This window comes from Staurois parvus, unplaced genomic scaffold (genome assembly GCF_062004578.1).
Source record: "Staurois parvus isolate SC_StPar_1 unplaced genomic scaffold, SC_StPar_1.0 ptg000131l, whole genome shotgun sequence".
NCBI lineage: Eukaryota > Metazoa > Chordata > Amphibia > Anura > Ranidae > Staurois > Staurois parvus.
The window spans coordinates 13,759,864-13,784,709 of record NW_028317927.1 but is presented as its reverse complement, the minus strand read 5'-3'; the positions used below and the strand labels follow the sequence as shown (position 1 = coordinate 13,784,709).

Sequence of the window (24,846 nt, the reverse complement as noted above, 5' to 3'; positions counted from 1 at the left end):
ATGTGTTCATCACTGTCTGATTAAACCTGTCCCAAAAGAGGTGACTAAAATGTTATGTTCTTTTCTGACTTTCATTCTGGTTTATTTCAGGTTCCACAGGAAATGTTTTATCTTTTAGTGAGACCAGAGCACATCAAGTGGTTCAGCAGAGGTCGGAGCAATTTATGGTGTACAATCAGAAGCAACTTACCAGAATATATCCATCTGCATACAGGATAGACTCCAGTAACTTTAACCCAGTGCCATATTGGAATGCTGGAATCCAGTTAGGTGTGTACTATGATATGTGTAAGCTAGAAGATTTAAACCGCATGAAAGTTCACCTTTGTGACAAAAATAATAAATGCACATATTTCTACAGGAATAAAATGTGGAACCTGCAGAGCATTACACCTGTGGATCATGGGTGCAACGTCTGGCTCCTGCAGACAAGCCCCACAGCTTTCTGCCTGTACCTTTTTACTGGCTGCCAGTCTGAAAGCTTCAGGGCTTGTGAATGAATGATGAGGGTGGTCAACAGCGCCCTCACTGTTCATTAGGAACTACAAGCCTTGGAAGATGGGACTGGTTGTTTTCTCATTCACAAATCTCTGTGGATAAATGATGAGGCTGTGCAGGCAGAGCCAATTTCAAATCTGACAGCAGGTGCCAGGGGGTTCACAGGGATGGGCTTCTGGCAGCAGGAGCCATGTGAATAGGAGCATGCTACATGTTACGCTCTAAATAGGGGTGCAACATGTAACATTCTCCCAAAGGTGAACTTAACTGTTAACTAAATTGCAGAAAGAAGTGTAGTTTGACTATGTGCTAAAAATTGGTTGTCCCGTGGTGAAAAGTACTTTATATAATCTCGTGAAAAAATTAAATTCTGCTGCACCCTAAGGATATGTCCCAGGTACAGAATTGTCAATTTACTTGCTAAATTTATATAATGGCATTGCTCTCCTGAACTGGTGGAAATAAATCTTTTGTTAATGCAGTAATGTCTGCTACATCACTGCTTCACTGTTATAGTTGTGTGGTTGTGCACTGTACTTTACGTATACCTTAGCCCTCCTTCTATGCCTTCAGTTGCACTCAATTACCAAACAGAAGGACGAATGATGGAATTAAATCGTGCAAAATTCAAGGTGAATGGCAATTGTGGCTATGTCCTCAAACCCCAGCAGATGTGCAAAGGTAATCCACTCTTTTTAATTAGCAAGCCATAATGTGTAATATATACAGTCCTCTTTCTATTGTTATTCCTGTTAAATTTAATAAGGATGCCCAGTAAATCATATTGAGCTAGCAGGGCTTGAAAAAGCCCTTCACACGCTCGCCAAATGCAAGGAGAAATTCCTCTGTGGTGAGCAAGCGGTGAGCACAGATGAAGCATGGAGCGACTGCACCTTAGCTCCCAGGCTCATTGTGAAGCCGAGTTGCGGTTTACAACTTCCTGTTTCCGGCTCCTGCGGCACCGCTGCCGAGGGGACAAGTGCAGGAGAGGTCTGCTCTCCTCCGCTGAGAGGGGACACCCTCTCCACCGCCGCGGGGGACTCAGGGGGGACATTAAGTACTGTATACAACATGTCCTATCACTATAATGGAGTACTGGGGAGCTGGGATATACATTACTTAGTAATGTATATCCCAGCTCCCCTGTACTCCATTATAGTGATATGACATGTATACAGTAATGTATGTCCCAGCTCCCCTGTACTCCATTATAGTGATATGACATGTATACAGTAATGTATATCCCAGCTCCCCTGTACTCCATTATAGTGATATGACATGTATACAGTAATGTATATCCCAGCTCCCCTGTTCTCCATTATAGTGATGACATGTATACAGAAATGATTACTGTATACATGGCATATCACTATAATGGAGTGCAGGGGATATACATTACTGTATACATGTCATATCACTATAACGGAGTACAGGGGAGCTGGGATATAGATACTGTATACATGTCATATCACTATAATGGAGTACAGGGGAGCTGGGATATACATTACTGTATACATGTCATATCACTATAATGGAGTACAGGGGAGGGGGGATATACATTACTGTACACATGTCATATCACTATAATGGAGTACAGGGGAGCTGGGATATACATTACTGTATACATGTCATATCACTATAATGGAGTACAGGGGAGCTGGGATATACATTTCTGTATACATGTCATCACTATAATGGCGTACAGGGGAGGGGGGATATACATTACTGTATACATGTCATATCACTATAATGGAGTACAGGGGAGCTGGGATATACATTACTGTACACATGTCATATCACTATAATGGAGTACAGGGGAGCTGGGATATACATTACTGTATACATGTCATATCACTATAATGGAGTACAGGGGAGCTGGGATATACATTACTGTGTACAGTTTTATATTTTGGACTTATTCTAAAGAAAAATGTAATTTCATAAGCTTTAAGGGGTGTGGTTGGGGCGGGGCCGGGTGGAGTTTGGGGTCAGGCCGGGGTGACGCTTGGGGCGGAGCGGGTGGGGTTTGATGACGCAACTGGTGGAGAGTAAGTTTTGTGACCCGCTAGTAGGTCTGGACTCGAAATTTTAACCCCTGAGCTAAAAAATGGCATAGGAGGCAGTTGCATTGGGGTTGTTGTAATATGGCTAAGTGTCATCACTTAATCTGCTTCATAGATAACCTGACTTGCTTACAGAATAAATAACAAGGATGAAAAATAGTGACATGTCACACTGTTCTTTCTTTTTCATTGCAGTTTAATTTCACTTATCATAAAAAAACAGCTATTAAAATGTCTGCTTGCACGCATAGTTACATTATTCTTCCTGTTTTTCTTATATAATACTGTAGGTGCATTTAACCCTTTTTCTGGAGACCCATTACCTGCCAGCCCCAAAAAGCAACTAATTCTTAAAATTATTAGTGGACAACAGCTTCCAAAACCCCCTGATTCTATGCTTGGAGACCGAGGGGAGGTGAGACTGAATTTGCTATACTGTACTTATACTGTAGTCAACTGACACTCCTTAAACCTGTTTCTGTAAGGATCAATAGCAAAACTGATTTAAATACAAAAACTGAACAGTATAAGCAGTAAAGAATAGTTCATCACTTCCATGCAACACTGAGGAACTTAGAAAATTAAATCATGTATTTTAAATTTTGGCTAGTTCTGTGCAAAATACATGCAATTCATCACTGCTGCCACAGCCATTATTAGCCTCTTTAAAACCATTATCATATTCACTATTTTTTTTAACATTAATGTGACACTTTTCACCCTTCAAGAGTACACACCTGCTTTTCCTCAGTTTCATTCTGCTCCATTCGGCCACCAGGAGAGAAGCGAAATACCAAACGTGGGTGAGCATGTGATTCAGTCATATGCGTGAGCTCTGACAAGTCAGTTTGGAGTCTACACAGGCCTTTCTTTCCTTGGTTTGAGTTAAGTGGCCCTTTTAATTTGCCCTGCATTGGCATAGAAAAGGGTCAATGTAAATCTGTTGTTGACATCATTAGATATCATTTTCAAATCAATTTTATCAATACTCTCAGTTAATTTTACACATTTCTATTAAAGCCTCTTGCACACTGGCATAATAAGCCCCCTTTTTTACTGATCTGAATATAGATGCATGATTGTCAATGGGACAATGCACACGGCTGCTTAACAATCAGTATTACAGCGATGAGTACAGAGCCATAAAACATAGATAAAAAGGAAGTCCGAACAGCCGCACTACTGTAGAAATCACCTTTATTTAGAAAATTGACAAAAAGTATAAAAACATCAAGGAAATAGCAGTGGAGAAGCAAGGTTACCCACTGAAAATTTTCACTCTACACTTGCTTATTCATAGCCTGGTGGACCTGGAGCGGTGTTTTCACTCTTATAGAGCCTTAAAACAAACATAGAAGATTTTATATATACACATACTTACACACATATCGCAACACTGGCATCAAGAATTTAACATGTGTACCTACCTGCCTGTCCGCCCCTGTACAGTGAGCTGCACACTCACTCACTGTAGAAATTTGACAATGATGAAGCCGACGGAACTCCTGCACATGCGTCACCCCCCCACCCAGCTAATGAAATCAGCCAGTTGTTGGATACCCAGAAGACAGCTGTTCAAAGAGGGGAGCTCCAAGACATTGCATCACTGGAGCCAAGGTGAGTATAGTCCCGCTTTAATCTCTCATACACATTATATCCAATAAAAATATTATAAAAATATTATTCTGTCTGTCTGTCTGTCTGTCATTGTCAATTGATACCCTTGTAAAATCTCTCACTGTCCACCCGACTCTGTCACTGTTGTTATCATTAAATAGCAATATTTTGTTATCATTCTCATCATTACGCACCTTCAGCTAATACTCATTATCGTCATTATATAATGAGATCTTTCCAGTATCATAAAATGTATCCATAGTCATCATTAGTGAAAACTCATTTTACTCTCACACCATCATCATTGTTCTAATTATAATCACCATTCAATACATTTATCAAATTTACCATCATCATTATCATTGTCATAATTATTATTGTCCCCTGATATGTAACATCCATACGTGATTTTACAGTGAGAGCTAGCAGGTTATAATGTGACAATGTCTTATATACTTTCGAACTGTCTAAATGATCTTTATTGGATTATCAATTTCTGATTGCTGTTGAAGAATTCATCATACTCTAAATTGTTGCTTGATTTATACAAACGCTTGTATTTTTACAGATCATTGACCCTTATGTCGAAGTAGAAATGATTGGTCTGCCTGTTGACTGCTGCAAAGAGCAGACTCGAGTGGTGGATGACAATGGTAATTTGTTTTATGTTAATTGTGGCTGTGAAAGATTACAACACTGTTGTGTTTTATCAACTATGATATGGCTGTGAATTTTCACTTTCAATCAGTTTCTATTGAACATTTTTTCAAAGAATATTAGAGAGTTTTACATTTTATAATTAGATGTTGAGATGGTAAGAGTCATTAATGTAGGGCCATGTAATAATGGACTTGAAAATCTTGTGAGCCCAGGATGCAGCGAGGGACTATGTAAAAGTTCAGGAAGGAAAAAAAAAGGGGAGGGAGCCATGGTATTTCTCCAAAACCCAAAAAAAGAAAAGGAAGAGGAGAAAGCAGAGTAGATGGGAGCAAGAGGACAGGAAATGGTACAAAGAGTATGGCCATTGAGGAGATGGGGGGAAAGAGGATACAGAGGCTCTCCACATGCTCCCCTCTGAAGTATACTACCTGCAGAGAGGCATTGCTTTCATGTGAAATTGAGGGTAAGTAGGAGACTAGTAAACTAGTATGTTTCTAGTTGATAAAGAATGTGTCTTTTGTGAATTCTGTGGGTTCCTTCTTCCAAGCCCTTACAATAGTTTGTTTAGTGGCTAGTAGTGCAAAAGTGGCTAATTTAAATTGGGGCTTAGTGAGAAAGGGAGGTTTGAGATGAAGAAGTACTAGGATCTCTTGGGCAGGAACAACTAAATAAAATTTGTAGTAGCTTAAGCACTTTGGTCCAAAATCTGCTAAGCATAGAACAGGTCCACCAAATGCAGCCACTAAAAGCATTAGTAAGCGAGTGACTGTGAATTTTATTTGTAAATGAATCTTCGATTGATACACATTTCCCCTATTAAATACGGTGGAGCTTAGTGGAATAAGTCAGCCCTTGGATTCTGTGTGTCCAACAATTCTCACTACCATATCCTGGTAAGTTTTGGTATTTCCTTACACTTTTGTGTTCCATCTCCTCCAGTCAGATTTTCCATATTATATGTAAAAAATGCAAAAAGTTGAAAGGGGATACTCCTCTGTAGATATACAGATCCAGGAACTCAAGGGCAGAGACCCCACCTATAAAGTCACTGATACATACAAGAAGCTGCCAAGTGATTTAACTCTCAAGCATCTACCAAAGCCAATTTATTAGGATTTAGATGGACATACCCTACAGGGCCCATTTACACCTATGCATTTACATTTTAGCACGTTTTGGCAAACACAAATCAACACAACACATGCGTATCCACATTTCTGCATTGTAAAGCACTAAATTGTCAGTTGTGTTGTTTGCTGCCTTGAAGGGCATTGGTGGACCATTAAAAATTAATGAGGTTCACATCCCCACAAATTGATTATACAATGTGAAAGCATAGGCATGAATCCAGCCTTAATATTTTGTCTCTATCATGATGTATTAGGTGTTTTTGTGATGTTTACTGACATTAGCAATACAGTACTTCAAGTTTTCGATTGTGTTGTTGAAAGTTTTTTTTACTGTATTCGAGGTAAACTGTTGTACCTAATTTTAAGGGATTTTTCCATGTTGAGCAATTCTGCTTGATATAATGCATTAATATTGCATGACACAAGAGTATTCTCTAAGATTTATGCCTAGTACACTCAATGAGAATATTGGGCGAATGACTGTCCATTTTTTTTTACATGCTAGTCTCATATCAAAAACGAATAGGTTACTAAAGTTACAAAAATTCTTGTAAGGCAGAATACAACTTCACATGTAATGTAATATATTGTATAGTACTGTAATCTATTCTTTTGTTTCCGTGCATGAGGTCACTTGATTTCTTTTACAAATACTATACTAATTACATAAAAATCGTTCTTTCTGTTTTCTTATGAGAAAAGTGTTTTGTGCTTGTCCCTTTAGATATTTTCTCATGAACTGTTGTGATCGACTATCAAAAGCTGTGTACTAACAATCGGATTATTGGGCGATTGCTCCTAAAGCTTTTTTTCTGTTCGATTTTCTCATCGTGTGTACCTACAAGGGTGAAACATCTCAGAGGGGCTTTTTTGATAGGTGGAGAGCCAGCTGAAGCCATTATGTGATCATTTGTTAAATGATTCACTATATTAGTATGTGTTCCTGGGCAACATTTCTGGTTGTAGGGTCAAGCTTGATAGTCTTATCAGTGACCCAGCACCCAGCAGCAGTGTTTGAAGCAGCCAGTGAACCTGACAGGAGCATGTGAGCTTCTTGTTTGCTTCAAGGGCATTCTGTAGTTAGACTTTCTGGACGTGATTTTCTCAAATTTTGAGCAACCCATCACATTTAGAAAATCCTATTAAAAGCTAAACTTCTTGGTGTTTTTTTAGCTGGCTAAAGTACCTAAATCAAATTTTTATCAGCCTTACCACCTGCATGGCAGCACTTAAGCCCCGTACATACAATGAGAATATTGGACGAATGATTGTGCGTTTTTTCTATGCTAGTCTCATATCAAAAGTAAAGAGGTTACTAAAGTTATGAAAATTCTTGCATGACAGAAAGAAAATTTGGAAGTGATGTAATGTGTTTGTATTGTATTTTCGTACAAAATCTGTACTGATTAAGCGGAAATTGTACGATCTGGTTTCATATGAGAAATATTTTTGAGCTTATCCCCTCAAATCATTTTGGATGAAAGCTGTGTACTAACGATCAGATTGTCGTACGATCGCTTCGAAAGCGGTATTTTTCGTATGATTTTCTGATCCTGTGTACTTATTTTGGGATGTCTTAAGGGGTATAGGGGTGCCTGGATTACTGAGTGGCTATACAGGAATTTCATATCCTTTAATGGTTAAAAATATCAACTATGTATGTAGCTGTTTGTCTGTATAACAGCTGTCTGTTCATGGGCTCACTGAATTGGTACATTTTCAGATAACCAACCATTTAATCTTAATTCCATATTTAAAAAGCCAAGCTGTTACATTATGCCATGTAAAAGTCTTTTCTTTTTTTATACTTCGCTCATATTATTGTTTAGCAAATGGAACCTTAGCATTCACATGATCATCATTCAAATAAATAGAACAAATGTAATATATAAAAATATATTAAATTCAAAATCAGCGATAATACTCAAACTGTGCAAATAATATTGTCCAAAGTTAGTCCAAAATAGTAAATTCCAATGTAAATTAAGCAATAGTGATCCACACTGCAACTTGATGTGCCAATATTTAATTCTCAATCATACGTGCTCTTTCTCCTGATCCATTAATAAATTACACCAGTGCCTCCACCACCACATAGAATGCTTGCTCACCTCCAAATTTAGACCTATATAAATATATGGGCCTAAATAAGTTTGTTCCAATGAATCCGGTGTTCTCTACACAGCTCCCAAAGCTCCTGTGCCAATTATGGAAAAAAGGCTGCTTTAACTCCCAAAAATACAGCTGTCCCTGATCAAAAATGATACTTGAAAGAAGAGGAGCAATTTTCCTCCTCTTCTTTTGAGTACCATCTTTGACCTTAGCATTGCAATCTTATAGAACACTTGGTTACTGGATCAGAAAGTGACTACATTTCAACACTAAGCCAGCATCATCCTTAATTAGTGCATTTGCATGCTAGACTTACCTAGATAATTAGTTCAGGAATTAGGCTGCATTACATCTAGGTATGCAGAATTCCGACGAGTCACTGACAAGATACTCTTTGAAAGCTCTTAATTTCCCATTTTAAATATATATGATAAAATACACGGCTAGAACAGGCATAATTAGTTCTTCTGCAGCCGCTGAAGTTTTTTTTTTCTTTTTTCAAAAGAATTTTCCAAATCTCGCTCTTTGGTAAACATAAAATTATGGAATGTTGTTTTCAAGATGAAAATATTAGAGACAGCAGACTGCCTTCACATTAATTAAAAGTAACAAGATAATATATGTAATTTAGGCAGTAATGGTTTGACGTTTCATACAGGCTTAGTATTAAAAATGCTCTGTGCTTTACAGCAGAAAACTGCATGATTTATAATAAAAAAAAAAACAGTCCTAGTACTGTAAAAAAGATAAACGTAATTAAGCAAGAAAAAGTAAACTTAACTTGTTTTTTTTTTTCGGGGGGGGGGGGAGAGCTTCCCTCCCACAATCAAAAGAAGTCTTTTCTAGTCCACTGGGTGACACATGTAGCTGATAGAATGACCAGAATGTACCAGATGATAGGATACCATAGGTTCAAAACATAGAGCAGGTCCTGCAGAACCCCACACAGCCATCCTGTGTCATATGACTGGTAGTCTTATTCTTCCTGCACACTGAGATCTATGCTGTCAGCCCAGCACTTACAGTTTGAACAGCTGTGTCTACGTCATGTAATTTTGTAATTGTCTTTAACAAAACAACCTAAAGCAGAACCATTCTCAAATGTTAAAATAAAGCTTTGTGTGCAGTCTTGCCAAGATGGATATTCAAAGAGTAATAAAAGAGCTGAAATACATACTTTTCTGAAAAAAACTCTTTGAGATTACAGATTGACCTTTTCTCCCCTTCAGCAGAGATCATGTCAAGAAAATGCCATGGCTTTAGTCACATGACCAAAAGTGGGGGTGTCTGAAGTAGCATTTTCTACAGAAATGTAAGCATTTCAGCCCCCTGAGCTAGGAGGATATTCAGATGTCCAGTTACCTTCAATACCAATTATTGAGATAAAACTTACCAAACCATAATTGTAATGTAACTTTGTCTTTGCATTTTATGCAATGTTTATCTCAGGATTTAATCCAGTGTGGGAGGAGACCCTTACATTTACAATCCATATGCCAGAGATAGCACTTGTGAGGTTCTTAGTATGGGACCATGATCCAATTGGACGGGATTTTGTTGGCCAGAGGACTGTTGCCTTCAGCAGTCTTTTGCCTGGTAAGTGTGATAATTATTTTCTGTTGTATAAACCTTTCACTATATTTTGTCATTATTAGTGTTAAACAGTTACCCAAGCAACACCTATTTCCAAAATTGTCCTTTTTGGCTTGAGTTATGAAATAAGACCAATTCTAGCTTCTCCTAGTGGTAAGTATGAGTTTATAGAGACTCTCCATAGTCAATTTCATGGTTCTTGATGTATACAATCTATTTCTACTTTTCTGAAACACAGAGATGTTGCTTCCAAATTATAATTTACTCTTGTCATACTCCTGTAGCATTCTGCAAGCATTTTCTGTGCTTGCACAGCACTAATAAGGGCTTAAGAATCTTTTTATAGTTACCCATAAAACTTCAAATTATTAAATGCTGTACATCCTCTATGGCTGGGATGGACTGTGAGCTGTACATAGTAATATGTCTTGTATTTTCAGGTACACAAAGAGAACTGGGAGATTTTTTTTAATGTTTCTAATATTTTATAAATACGTTTAGTTGGCCATTAAAAATTGTTTTAGTAATTCAACCCTTATGTGTTCAAGTTACTCATTTCTGGTGAGTGCAAGGGTATTAATTATTAATCAGTGATTGATTAGACATTCAAATCTATTTTACCTACAACAATATAATTTGGTCTTGGACAAGAAAATGTTAAACTACATGCAACAGTTATTGTATTTCAATTGTTTTTCAGGATACCGACATGTTTATTTGGAAGGTTTGACAGAAGCATCAATCTTTGTCCACGTTACAATTAATGAGATTTATGGGAAGGTAAGTAGGCTGACATTTTTTCACTGTTCATTGATTATGAATTTGCATAGATTCTGTAATAGATAAGGAAATAATATATACAAGCTACACCGAAATTCTCCAAATTACTGCTTCACATTTTTAAGACAGCCCTTTGAGTGAGTGATACTGTATTCACTAAAGAAGTCTAAATCTCAATTTGAAAAAATAAGCAGTTGCCTAACACAATCTGTCAGATTGCTTTGGGTGAATTTAAAAAAAACAGCCAGCATGGGATTGGTTGCTGTGGCCAACATCAATATTCTTCACAGCTTCAAATTTTAAAGAAAATATTTATTGTGTGTTGTAATGGACCTTTCTTGTTTATACTTTATATATATATATATATATATATATATATATATATATATATATGATTTGCCAGTTGCTGACCTGTTACATGAACTGCCTTCCTTGTGTAGAGTGTACTCTGTGTACCCGTCCCCCCTCCCCCCCATGACTGATAGTCATTAAAATTTAGATGTCTGGACCAAATTTAGAAATTTCTGTATGCATTAGTTATATTGATAATAACTATATGAGCAATTTGCTTACCTAAGTAGCTTTTACATGTTTTTAAGGAAAGAGAAGGTTTTTAATGTTTTAATGAGTACTTTAATTATGTTTTGTATTATAAGCTAATAAATGGCAAAAATTAATTTTTGGTTAGTTTACACAAATTAGATTTTAATCAGACTTTAATTTTCTTTTTTTTTACATGCTGTAATGATTTTTAACACTGTACTTCTTTCACTGTACACAGCGAAAACAGAGATAGATAGGCACAGTGCCACCTGCTGCAGATTGGATATACTTGTTTGCAAACAATGGGTATGTGATTGGTATGACTGCCTGTCATGGTGTTTACATGAATGGTAATCGTGCTGATTGCTTCCTAATCGCTAGTCTTGAGTCCTGCAACTGTGTTGACAAAATTTTCAGAAAACATGGAGCAAGTGTAAGTGTGCACTGCTAGCTCCCAGCTTCACAGAAACTGTACCTGAGAGTTTAAATGTTGAAATTACAGAAGCTGAAGGGTTAAACCATGTAGGGTGGGCTTACTTTAGCCACTGAAATTAGGTTTTGTGAGAGTGGGAAGGGTAATTGACAATTTCATGTGTCTTTCTGCTGAGAAAGTCTGGGCTATCCTCTCAGTTTGGCATTCACATTGCCATAGTATTATGGAATGAGTTGGGCAAGGTTTTTAGTACCAAGTACTGTTTTTGCAATTTTCACTTTTGTTACAATGCTGAGGGTATGTAGGTCATACAGTTAAAATTGATTTTGTTTACATTCATATTCTACATTAAGAAGATTTGCGATGTACATCCCAAATAGGATGGCTAGGATAGCTACTCCAAAAATAGAAACAATATTGGGAAATACCATGTATGTGGCAGTCATTTACTGACATTACCCAGAAGTATATTCTGCTTTTAGACAACAGCAATAATAATTTTCTTGTCAGTGATGTGGGAGTGCTTTTTTTGACAAATGCATGCAAGATTGAATTTTCCCTAGCTAATGAAAGGCTTTTGATATTCAGATTAAGCCCAGCTCTGCTACTAACTGTACAGATTCTGTGTTCATTAATCGATCAGTAGAATTTTCATCTGAGTGTTTTCTGTGCTATTAACTGTTCTTCACTGATGAATTTCTAATTATTTTAGCTATCCAAGCTCAGTGTAAAGGAGTATTTTCATATTGTTTTATGGAGGAATAATAAATCCTTTAATTTACAGGTTTTCATTTACTAATGCTTAAATATGCTTTCTGGCATGCTGCCTATTAAAAAAACTAAAAATGTTAATTTTTTTCCATTTCAGTGGAGTCCTTTAATCCTCAACCCCAGTTATACTATATTACACTTTCTAGGAGCCACTAAGGTAGACTCATAATATTAGCAAGTTAATATCTATTGCATGACAATATACATTAGTGTGTCACTGAACTTTGGTTATCCCATTCAAGCACTGAAAAGCTGCTGAGACACATGTGGTTGTAGTTTTATTATGCATACAGTACACATAGTATGCATACAGTTCATATGTCTGTGAAACCATTCTATTGCAACTCTAAAAATATATGCACCTAAAGTGACTCTGTAATTAAAAAAAAAATCCGTTATAAAGCATGAAGTGCCTAGAGGTGCCTGTATACCCTTACTGCTATGGCAGAATCCCAGACCATTTCTGAGTGATACAGCACTTCTTGGTAATGTTTGCTGCAGACACGTGCCAGCATATCTAGCTACCTGCAGTTCATATTTGAGAGCAGCATTTTTTTTTTTGGGCAAAATCACTTTAAGTCATATCGGCCATGATGTGTTTATACATGCATGGATTTGTCAGGTTATGGTGTTATTGGTGTGACATCTCATTTTATATGCATTAAATGGGGTTTTCAGGTTTTACCTCTGTTGCCTGTAAAATAATATCATCAGGAAAATTTGTTAGAATGTTGAGATTTGTTGAGTTCTGGAACCAAAAAATACTTTTTTATGAAAGCTGAAGACCCCTTTAGTTAGTAGTCACCTATACACTGAAAATAATGTAATATTTTATGTATTGTGTGTGTTTTATCCTAGAATAGGCAATTTATTGGACTTAAAGGGCTTTTCACTAAAAATTCAAAGCATAGTTCTGTGGAAAGCAATGGTCACATAAGAAAACGTTCCATTGGAGACCGGATATTGAGACGTACTGCCAGCGCACCTGCAAAAGGCAGAAAGAAGACCAAAATGGTGTTTCAAGAGTCCACAGAGAGCAGAGACCTTCCATGTGAGGTGTCTGGTGCTAAGGAAAAAGATGTTGTAATGAGAAGAACTTCCCGAAGTCTACAGTCGAGGCCTGTCTCCATGCCAGTGGACAAGTTTGTTCTTGGGGCCTTTGAACCTTCTACATCACAGACATCTAAGGATACCAAATCAAATGACATAACTTCAGGTAATGTATTAAAACATGTATCAAAATAAACCTTGGGTTAAGAAACCTTTACTAAGAGATATAGGTAGGCTGCTCCTTTAGCTTCAGTGCTGTCTTAGAGATCAGGACTTACTACACTGGTTGAATGCTTGTCCCGTGTCTATGAGAAAGTACTAAAGCCAGAGACAAGTGGCTAGCATTTTAAAAATAGGGTCAGCAATGGCAGCAACCATTTCTCTTGGGAAATTATTCCTTTAATGAAAATTAAATGAAATAAACAGAATAACTGTCTTTCCTATGTGCCTATAGTAATCATTAGCTTTATTTTGTTTTCCTGTGTTTGAGCTGTGATAGAGTCACGTTTAAAGTTTGAATTCTTTTTGCCATGTGGAGATCAATGATTATAATTTTAATAGCATTATTATGTTAGTTGTTTGTGACTATTTTAAGCATTTGCAGTGTCTTGAAAAAGTATTCATACCCCTTGAAATTTTCCACATTGTGTCATGTTACAACCAAAAACGTAAATGTATTTTATTGGGATGTTATGTGATAGACCAACACAAAGTGGCACATAATTGTGAAGTGACAGGAACAATGATAAATGGTTTTCAACATTTTCTACAAATAAATATCTGAAAAGTGTGATGTACATTTGTATTCAGCCTCCTTTATTCTGATACCCCTAACTAAAATCTAGTGGAACCAACTGCCTTCAGAAGTCACTTAATTAGTAAATAGAGTCCACCTGTGTGTAATTTAATCTCAGTATAAATACAGCTGTTCTGTGAGGTTTGTTAGAGAACATTAGTAAACAAACAACATCATGAAGGCCAAGGAACACACCAGACAGGTCAGGGACAAAGTAGTGAAGAAATTGAAAGCAGGATTAGGTTATACAAAAAATCCCAAGCTTTGAACATCCATCATCTGAAAATAGAGTATGGCACAACTGCAAACCTACCAAGACATGGCCGTCTACCTAAACTGATAGGTTAGGCAAGGAGAGCATTAATCAGAGAAGCAGTCAAGAAGCCCATAGTAACTCTGGAGAAGCAGCAGAGATCCACAGCTCAAGTGAGAGAATCTGTTCACAGGACAACTATTAGTCGTGCACTCCACAAATCTGGCCTTTATGGAAAGATGGCAAGAAGAAAGCCATTGTTGAAAGAAAGCCATTAGATATCCTGCTTGCAGTTTGTGAGAAGCCATAAGGGGGACACAGAAAATGTGAAAGAAGGTGCTCCGGTCAGATTAAACCTAAATTTAACTTTTTGGTCTAAAAGCAAAACGCTATATGTGGCGGAAAACTAACACTGCACATCACCCTGAAAACACCATCCCCACCGTGAAACATGATGGTGGCAGCATCATGTTTTGGGGAAGCTTTTCTCCAGCAGGGACAGGGAAGCTGGTCAGAGTTGATGAGAAGGTGGATGGAGCCAAATACAGGGCAATCTTAGAAGAAAACTTGTTATAGTCTGCAAAAGACTTGAGATTGGGGCAGAGATTCACCTTCCAGCAGGACAAACATACAGCCAGAGCTACAATAGAATGGTTTAGATCAAAGCATACTTATGTGTTAGAATAGCCCAGTCAAAGTCCAGACCTAAATCTAATTGAGAATCTGTGGCAAGACTTGAAAATTGCTGTTCACAGATGCTCTCCATCCAATCTGACAGAGCGTGAGATATACCCAGAAAGGCTGTAATTACAGCGAAAGGTGGTTCTGCATGAATACAAATGCACACCACACTTTTCAGATATTTATTTATAAATAAAATTGTGAAAACCATTTATCATTTTCCTTCCGCTTCACAATTATGTGCCACTTTGTGTTGGTCTATCACATAAGATCCCAATAAAATACATTTACGTTTTTGGTTGCAACATAAAAAAATGTGGAAAATTTCAAGGGGTTGAATACTTTTTCAAGGCACTGTAACTAACCTCATCTGGCATGGAAACACTGATATTAAGGGCTCTACATTTTCTTGCTAAGCCTCATCACAGCCACCAACAACAAACAGTGTTTCTAGGTATGGGAAAGGATCTTGCATCTGACTGTGCTCAGGTGTAGCAGCTGAGTACTGTCACATGATCAGGTGACTGACTTCACCACTTCCCTTAGCATCTGACAACAATCATCACTTGGGATATTAGTGCCTGGCAGTGACATATGTAGAAGTTTTGAAGAACTCCTGGCAAGGTGAGTATAAGGGTTTAAGGGGGAAGCCATCAAAAAGAAACTGTTACTTTGACCTGAATTGGTCTCTTCTATATCTCGTGCTACTACTTGTCAGCTGGAACTGGCCTTTAAGTTTGTAGTCCTTTATTGTGAGAGAGGAGCTAAAATTGACCCTCTTCCCCCAACTAATAGAAGGTTATTTTAACTGAAGTCACATCAACTTATTAATAGCAAATAAGATAGACTTATACTCATTACTATTGTTCAGGCATATTTCTTCTGTGCTAATCAGTCATCCTAAAGTTGCAGTTCTTTCTCGCTTGAAAATAAAAGCATGTATCTAAAGTGTTGCTATATGCAACACCTTCATTATTTCTCATAACCATGGTATCCATGGGCTCCACTACATATAAGAGACAGTATGATCATTATTTACTCAGCTCTTATGCTGTGACACACCAGTAAGATCAGGATGGAAAGAGATCTAATTCATGGGAGCACCAAGAATGTATGCAATTTTGTCATTAGAGTCATAGAGAATACCTTAATGTTTTACAGTAATTGTGCATTAATGGACACAGGGTCAGAAGGAATTCTGAGCCATATGAGCTATACTGCCACCTACAAGACAATTGGACACTGGCAGCAAACAAATGTTTAGTCACCTAGTATAACGTTTCCCACTCTCGCTTCGATTTCTTTCTAGTGTCCTAAGAAAATAGATTTCTGTTCTCCTCAAAGAAATGCAAAAAACATTTTTTTCTTTTTTTTTTTTTTATCAAAACATATTGTTTCAGTCAAAATTCTTTGTTATCTACAGAGCCAAGAGAGCTCCCTAGTTTTCTGAATGGGCTGAGCCTCGATGCTGCCTTAGATGGTGTACCTCGACCCTACACATGGAGGTTTTGTAATTTGTATTGTGACCTTTGAGCATCAGGCTGTGCTTGTGGTGCTCTCCAGACACCCAATGTACTGTGTCAATTAGCTGCAGAGTGCTTTACAATTCCAGGGATGTGATACACATCTTGTCCCTGGATGTCCCTGTTTGGAATGTGATCTTTGCACTGGGTCCTGCAATGGCACATACCAGTGCCTTGCTATTGTGTCTGTTAGCTGCAGGTCGCCCTGCAGACCGCTAATGTAGAAAGTATGAGGCCTTCACTCCCCTTTTTTGTGGAGCCTGGCAAATATACATAAAACTCTTGATTTTATCCCCTTGCCCGTTGTGATCCCAGCCATTTTTTGCCTTAAATTTAAAGTGTGGCCAAAAAAGATTGTTTGCCATTTTAATTTAAGTTAGTACACATTCTCTCTGTAAGCACCGAATGTAGGGTGTAGTTCCTGCTGCAGTACAGATATCACAGAACCTGACACTGCTCACTTTGCACTCCCTCCTTTCATATAAAGCCTTGCATACTTTTCACTGAAGACATTCTGTGATTGGTGGAATTAGATCATGATACTCATCTGCAGCTCCTCCATTCAGAGAACACTTTGCATTCAGTGGAACTACAGATCTCAGCATCAGGCACTTGGCGCTGACAGAGGAGTGCAAGATAAAGAAAAGTTGTAGAAAATGCTGCAGCAGCCAGAGATGGGACACACTTGATTAAACCTTTTTTTGTAAAATATAAAAAGATGATGTTTTCATCGAGTAAATAGATACCCAACGAATTTTAAATTTACATCCCATGAAACAGAAACAAAATTCGATACCCTATATTTTCCATATGTGACTTTTAAAAGCCCCTAGAGGTCATCAGTTATCCATGAATAATGGGCCTAAAATGATTGCTCTCGCTCAGTTCAAGTGAGATGCTTAACATGTAGCGCACTCAACGTTTTCACGCATAGGCGCTCATTTACGTTTGTGTTTGTGTATGTGGGGGTGGGGGGGCTCAAATGTTTTCTTGGGGAGGGATTTTAAGTGCTTGGGAGGCCCATGAGTGAATGTTTCCTGGTTTGCCTCCCTTCTACCCAGCGGCACTTGCCATGCTAGTTCCGGATCCGTCAGTGGAGGCGGGGAAGAATCCATTACTGGGGTGTGCATAAAGTCCTATTATCAGGTATACACACACTCCCGGTGGCTGTAGCTGCAGAGAGTGTGTGTAAAACCTTCCGTTGACACAGTAAAAGGGTTAAAGACCTGGTTGACAAAGTCCTTATTTTTCCTGGCAGGTTCAGCTCTGCAACCTGCTCTTGCTGTCATTTATTTTTTCTAGGCCTTGGGGGTTTGGACCATGTATATGTTTAATTTTGGTCTTCTGAATACCAGTGCATAAAACACTTACTGTTTATGCTCTTAGATGAGAAATACCTCTTTTGGTGCTTCCCTGGACAGCTTTATTAAACATTTACAAATGTCACTACAGAAAAAATGTACCCTCTTACCCAAGCAAAAGAAAGCTAAAGCTTAGGCTGAAAACTTTTCTTCCTCTGGAACTAAGAAGAATTATTTTTCATTTCTGTCAGAGCCCTTATCCCAAGTCCAAGATTGGGACTTTGTTCCATTGAAAACCTTGGATGCTAAAACCTTCCAAACCTGCGAGCAAGACCTTCTCAAAATGAGGAGACACACCCACTTCCAAAAGTGGAAACATATTTTAGCCCTTGCAAGCATGTGGCCAGAAAGCCTATTGGATACATAGGTGAGTGACATGGTGTCCTGAAGCTACAAGCTAGAAAACTCTACTTCCACCCCACTTTATGCTGTCACATCTACCAATATCTCCACAGTGATTATCTGACCTCTATGCTGCCCTAGCACAACTCCTCTCCTCTGCCATTGTTTCAGAAAAAGAGGTTTTATGGTTTCTACTCCAAATTGTACTCGTACTCAACTCAACAGTGGTGATCACCGCATTTTAGGCCAGAAGGCACTGTAACTAAGAAAATTCAACATGGAATACACCCAGTCATGTATTGCTTTTCTCCTTCTGGGAGACTTTCTGGTCACTGTGGACATCAGGGATTCTTACTTGCATGTCACCATCTTTCAAACACATCATTGCTACCAGTGCTTTGCTGTGGGCATGCAATGCTACCAGTTTTCTGGATTTCTATTTGGCCTGTCCACTGCACCTCAAGTTTCACAAAGTTGTCAACTTCTGTTCAAGCCTTGCTATGTTCACAGTGCATCCAAATAATAGGATTTGTGGATGACCTCCTACTGAGGGAACCATCCACACATGGTGTATCAGTCAATATCCAACAAACTGTTCAAGCTGTCCAGAGATCTCAGATCTCTAGATGTTAGTGCTGGAACTGTCAAGGGTTTTTCTGCCACAAGACAAAGTTCTAACTCTTCACTCCCATGTTTGCACTCTGCAGTCCAGAAGCCATCTAACTCTCTTGCTTATGCATGAGAGTTCTGGGCTTAATGGCCTTCAAAACAATCCCCTTCACCCTATTCCACTCTAGACTGTTTGCCCACCCCTCAGTTAGATAGATTTTGGGATGTTATATACATCTAAGATTCCTTCTGACCCTGTGTTTCTTAATAACCTATTAGGCAAATTGGATTTTTTACTTATCTTAAAACATTTTTTCTTGGAGTTCATTAAGGGGCACAAGTATCACCATCTGTCTTAGCATCTCTTCTTCTACTGCTTTTGCACAAAACTGAAGAATGATGGAAGTGGGGGGGATTAAACTGGCTAACAATTTTTCTGTTGCCAGTGTCCAGCTCTGCTGAAGGTGACAGTATAACCCATACATCTTAGAATTCCTTCTGCTCCTGTGTTTCTTCACAAACTCCAAGAAAACGATTGTACAGTAAGTAAAAAATCCTGTTTTTAGTTTTATTTATGCAAACTGATCTATAACGTGCATCTGCACAAAGCTAGAATACGTTGTGTTAAATTGATTTCTGATTTAACAGAATTGTTTTGTTGTGTTTTCTAGTACAATTCTAATTAGGAAACTGCTAAAGGTAAAAAAAAAATGTATCCAGTGTGGTATTTCATTGCCTTCACTTCCAGTAATATTACATCACATGCTGGATGTAATATCATTATTCTGAAATTTTAAGTGGTTTCAAAATGGTGTAATTGTGCCTTCATTTCATACCAAAAGTTGTCTGCACAGTGCACAAGAAGTCCATAATTATGTCTTTGCACTTTTCCACACCATTCATGTGTATGTGTATTCCAGTGCACCAAGAACCAGTAAAACAAAAATTAGTTTATATACTATATTAATTAACATTATCAAATATGTATGTGAACATTTCAGAAGAATACAGTGGAAATTAATATGCTGAAACATGTTTTTGTTTGGCTGAGATATTTATATATTCACTAACTTCCTATTAGGATTCTCATTATTAGGAGGGTTGAAGTGGGGAAGTGCAGAGTGACTGTAGCAAAAAACAGAGCTTCTTTTAGGGGCTAATCTCTACACTAAATAAAAAAAATAGATAAAAAGAATACAGGTATTAAGGAGAAGCATGTAAAAATAGGAAAATCACATCAAACAATACTTTTAAATAGAATTGTAGCCAAGCTATAAACATTCAATATTTACAAGAGCTTTGAAACAATTCCTCACTGACCTCTGCAGCTGAAGACACCGTGGGACCTCTTATTCTCGAAGTTCACAAGAATTCACCTCTGTGCACACACAGCTGCAGGCATCACCCCGGTGCCTTTTGTTAGAGCAGGCAGTTGACTTTCTTGTAATAGCAGGGGCAGCTATCTTGCCACACGATTGCTATTACAGGCAGGGGGAGGGGACATTTCCTCCTTCCCATTGCCTTCCGCGGCTTTCTTTGGCTCTCCGTCCCACTGGGAGACCCAAGTGACTGCTTTAATTGTCTCTCCGTTATAGTAAACAGGAAGTGATGGCCTGACATCACTTCTGGTTTACTCGTGCCATTTAAAAAAATAAAAAGCATTTAAAAACACCGATCTTGGTGTTTTGAATGCTTTTAACTGCAGAGGAGGGATTTGGGGTATTATAGACCTCAGATTTCTCCCTAGAGAGCATATGCCACATGCTTATTACTGTCACAAGGGATGTTTACAAAAAAAATCAAATGAAAGCAACAGTGTAAAAATAAAATAAAGTAATAATTAAAAAAATGAAAGTGCCCAATCCTCCCATGCTCACTCCCAAAGATGAATGCGCCCGTCAGTACCACATGCACGCAAACAGTGATCGACTCACACATGTGAGGTATCATGAACGACAGATCATGGGCAGTAATTTTAGTACTAGACCTCATCTGTAAATATAAAGTGGTAACCTGTATAGGCTTTTAAAGAGTCGCCTATGAATAGTAAAATTGACATTGTTTGTCACCGTCGCATGGGTGTGCGCAATTTTAAAGCATGACATGTTTCGTATGTATTTACTTAGCTTAACATCATCTTTTATATTTTACAAAAAAAATGGGTTATGTATTGTGTTTTTATGTATTCAAATTTAAAAAAAGAGTATTTTTGAAAAACCACAGCACATATACCATGTGACATAAGAAATTGCAAAAAACCCACCAATTTATTCTCTAGGGCCTCTGCTTTAAAAAATATATAATGTTTGGGGGTTTAATTAATTTTCTAGCAAACAATACTGAACGTTACATGTGAACAAAAAGTGCCAGAAATGTCCCGGACTGGAGATGGTTACCTTTATTGTTATCACAAGTGGACTAACAAACCCCATATGTGATAGCAACTGGCAAGTGTCAAGGTCTCTTTATAAAGACATCATGGGGTTTATTTACTAAAGCTGGAGAGTCCAAAATCAGACTCCCTTCTGCATAGAAACCAATCATTGAACAAGCTGAGGTTAGAAGCTGATTGGTTTCTAAGCAGAAGGGAGTCTGATTTTGGACTCTCCAGCTTTAGAAAATAAACCCCCATGGGTCTGTTGGACCCCCAATGTCTCCCTTGTCCTCTACTACAGCTAATTAAGCACAGTTTGCGCTTGATTTAGCTGCATCCTCCATTACAGTAGCCAGGGAATGACAGCTGTGAACCCAGAAGTGACGTGATGTAATAAACGTCACTTTCATTGTCAATAGTAATGAGATCACCTTCTGCTCTCAAAGCCCCAGAAGCTTACCACAGTCCTGAGCTTCCTGGAGGTGCTGGAAAGCCTGGAAACTACCACAGACACTGCCAATGTGGGGCTGCATGTTCAGAGTCCAGCAAAAAGTGTTGCTGCCTGGATCACTTTTAGCTGAAAGTAGCACTTAAAAATTGATACTAGAAATTGAGGAAATTGATGAGCTTGCCTTAACCCCTTGAATAGCAGGATGTTTTCATACGGAACTTGTTTAAGGCAAATTAGGTAAAGGCAAATTATCTCAAAATACATTCTTGCTGAAAATACTCTACTTCCCTTTACCTAAAAACAGAAGACTGAACAATAAAAGTAATTACAAATTATTAGGGCATGTAAATTTGTTGGAAAACTTACACATACATGTTTGTAAATGTTATGAATATATTTAAATATTCAATGATTGGCATTTTAGATATACTGGTCCTGTTAATAGGCTTTATGGTTATGATATGAAAAATAACACTTATTAAATTGATTGTTTAGGGAAGAAGGAATGTAAGAGCCAAGGCAAACCACTGATGGAAGAACCAATACTTGAAAATTCCCAGAATCTTGCATGTCTTCCCAGAGATCCATATCAGGCTAATACCACTGCCAAAGGAAACATTATACATAAAAAATGGCAAAGCTTACATTTAGACTATGGAAAGAATGTTGAAGATGATGTCAGGGAATTTAATGATACTTATACCAGTGAATCAGAAGATGGAAAGGATGAAGTCAAACAGATAGAATACATTGTGCAGGATTCTAAACCAAAATCATTATCAGATTCACATCCTCAAACTGAGTTTTCAACCAGAACCTCAGCATGCAATATAAAAGAATGTCCATCTATTACTAATTTATCAAGTACCATCTTCACTGATGTCAATAATTTACAGACCACTGCAGCTATGTTAGAAAACGATATATCTCAAATAATAAATGAGGTTTCTTCTGTAAATGAGAGTGAACTTGGCAGCTCAATCTCTGCCTTGATTGGGCAGTTTGAGGGCACTGAAGACAGAGCTAGTTTGATTCATGTCTCCAGTTTAAATGGCACCAATAATAATCTACAGTGTTCTGGATATTCACAAATGATCATGCCTTCTGTTTCAACACCTAAAAAGCTTTGTCCTGGTTCAACCCATGTGGACAGATTGTTACACTCCACAACTGACACAACTATTTTCTCTAGCTCAGAGACAGCAGAATATTCAGTGTACACAATTATTAATGAGGAAAACTTGACGCCAGAAACTGGTAATATGTTAATGGATGCAAACACTGTCCAAATGGAGAACAGAATAGTACATGAATCAGGAAAGTCTCAGTGCAAACCACCTTATCCTGAATTAAAGCCAAAGCCTGCAAAAGTGCTGTATCCTGAGATAAAGCCTAAGCCTTCAAGGACTCAACTAGCAAGTTGGAGAGGTCTACTGAACCATGACTCAGTTTGCCATACAGACAATGCACACAATAAAATTCCTTCAGTGCCACCCATAATTATATCCAATAGTAGTCCATCTGTTGTTCAAAAGGAATCTCAGGGTGTGTCACACAGTTTTCAAGATAACGATCTGAATTGTAGATCTTCCTTGTTTTACAAACATAATCACAGTTGTGATAGCAATTCAAAGAAAATATATCAAGCACAGATACTAAATACCAATGTCAGCAAACAGGGTATAAGCAACACTTATGATGGACAAAAACAAAATCAAGTCATCCAGTTAAATCAGTATAAAGACCATGACCAATACCCAACCTCAGAAGTTACAAAAGGTCATCAGTATGGTGCCCATAAAGGCAGCTTCCATATCCCTCACTTACTCAAATATCCAATTTGTTCAGAACAGGGAACTAATCAATCAAGTCCATGCAAATCAAAGAGTCTTGGAGATCTGACTTCAGAGGACATATCTTGCAATTTTGACAGCAAGTACAAGCGAATAAATAGGGGCTTCCTTTTATCTGGCAATGCCCAGGATGCAAATTGTTTTGCAAAAACTAAACACCAGTCAACAGACGCATTGACTGAACAGTTGAGGAAACTGGTATCTTATGACCAGGAAGACTGTAATAAAACACTATACTGTGAAGATGATGAATGGGACAAACCTAAACCTCTAGCTCGGAAGCTATCATCAAGAAGTCAAAGTAGAGTGAGAAACATTGCAAACCGTGCCAAGGAGAGACAGGAGGCCAATAGGTTAAAACATGTCAACCAAATTCCAAATGGAGTAGTTCTTCGGAACAAACCACCAACCTCCACTCAGCCTGTAAACAGACATTCCACTGGCTCTTATATAGCAGGGTACTGCAGTAACTTTAACTTGGATAGCCTAGAAGGCAGAGGTATACCAGAGGGTGCATGTTCTTCTCAAACTTATGGACACAGTGATCTGTTTTGTAGAGATCATTTCACTTATCAGACTGAGCCATGCAATACTGATGAACCAGAAATATATTTCCTACTAAGATTGTAAATTGTATATAACTGTTAATGTAATGTTGTTTACAAGATGTTTGGTTTTAATGGGGACATTTTATTAGATTATGAGCTCTTAAATTATATAGCAAAATTATTTTTTTTCTCCATTAACAGCTTAGTCTTCCTTTAGTTTTTAAACTGCCAATACCATCGTCAATTCTGTAAATATATTCTTGAACTTTTTTTTTTCATGTTGTTTTTAATTCTAAAGTTAACATGGGTATAAATAGAGAAATAAGTGCATGCAAACATGACAACGTTCAGTGTAACATGCATGTACATTACAAAGAAGAGGTCTTATAAATTTGCACACATCAGCAAAATATATTGGAATAAAATACTGATTTCCCTAATTCTGTGTACTTTTGTGTTTATAATAAAATACTGTGCATACACATATTCATTTTTCATGCCTAAACGCCGGTTCACACCAAAACGCTCACTCAAACGTGTATTCCTATGTGGTCTGGTTTTGACTTCATGACTATTTGAATGTGCTGTACAATGCACAGAAACACTGAAACATTAGTACAAATACTATTTTGTTTAGACTGCACCGCTCGAAACTGCATTGAACTGTAGTACCTTACAATTTTGTGGCCACAAACACACTGTGTTCGTGAGATGCGTTTAGGGTGCCCTTAACAATTCATTAGCATCTTTGCGTTCTGGCAAGGGTGGCACTTTCAACTGCGGTGCAGGAAACGTACATGGACCA

General features: G+C 37.8%; 1 protein-coding gene across 1 annotated transcript in view; it reads left to right on the top strand.

Annotated features, from left to right (window-relative positions):
- LOC149466410 (1-phosphatidylinositol 4,5-bisphosphate phosphodiesterase eta-1-like) overlaps positions 1-24,481 on the top strand; it is a gene marked incomplete at its 5' end in the record, with an annotated part of 52,384 nt that extends 27,903 nt beyond the window's left edge. Inside the window, 9 exons of the mRNA XM_089672644.1 lie at positions 91-270; positions 1,072-1,179; positions 2,852-2,976; positions 4,747-4,831; positions 9,530-9,676; positions 10,374-10,453; positions 12,298-12,357; positions 13,059-13,416; positions 22,136-24,481. Coding sequence (XP_089528770.1) covers positions 91-270; positions 1,072-1,179; positions 2,852-2,976; positions 4,747-4,831; positions 9,530-9,676; positions 10,374-10,453; positions 12,298-12,357; positions 13,059-13,416; positions 22,136-24,123 — 3,131 coding nt within the window. The remainder of the gene's footprint in view (positions 1-90; positions 271-1,071; positions 1,180-2,851; positions 2,977-4,746; positions 4,832-9,529; positions 9,677-10,373; positions 10,454-12,297; positions 12,358-13,058; positions 13,417-22,135) is intronic.
- Positions 24,482-24,846: the final 365 nt, after the last annotated feature.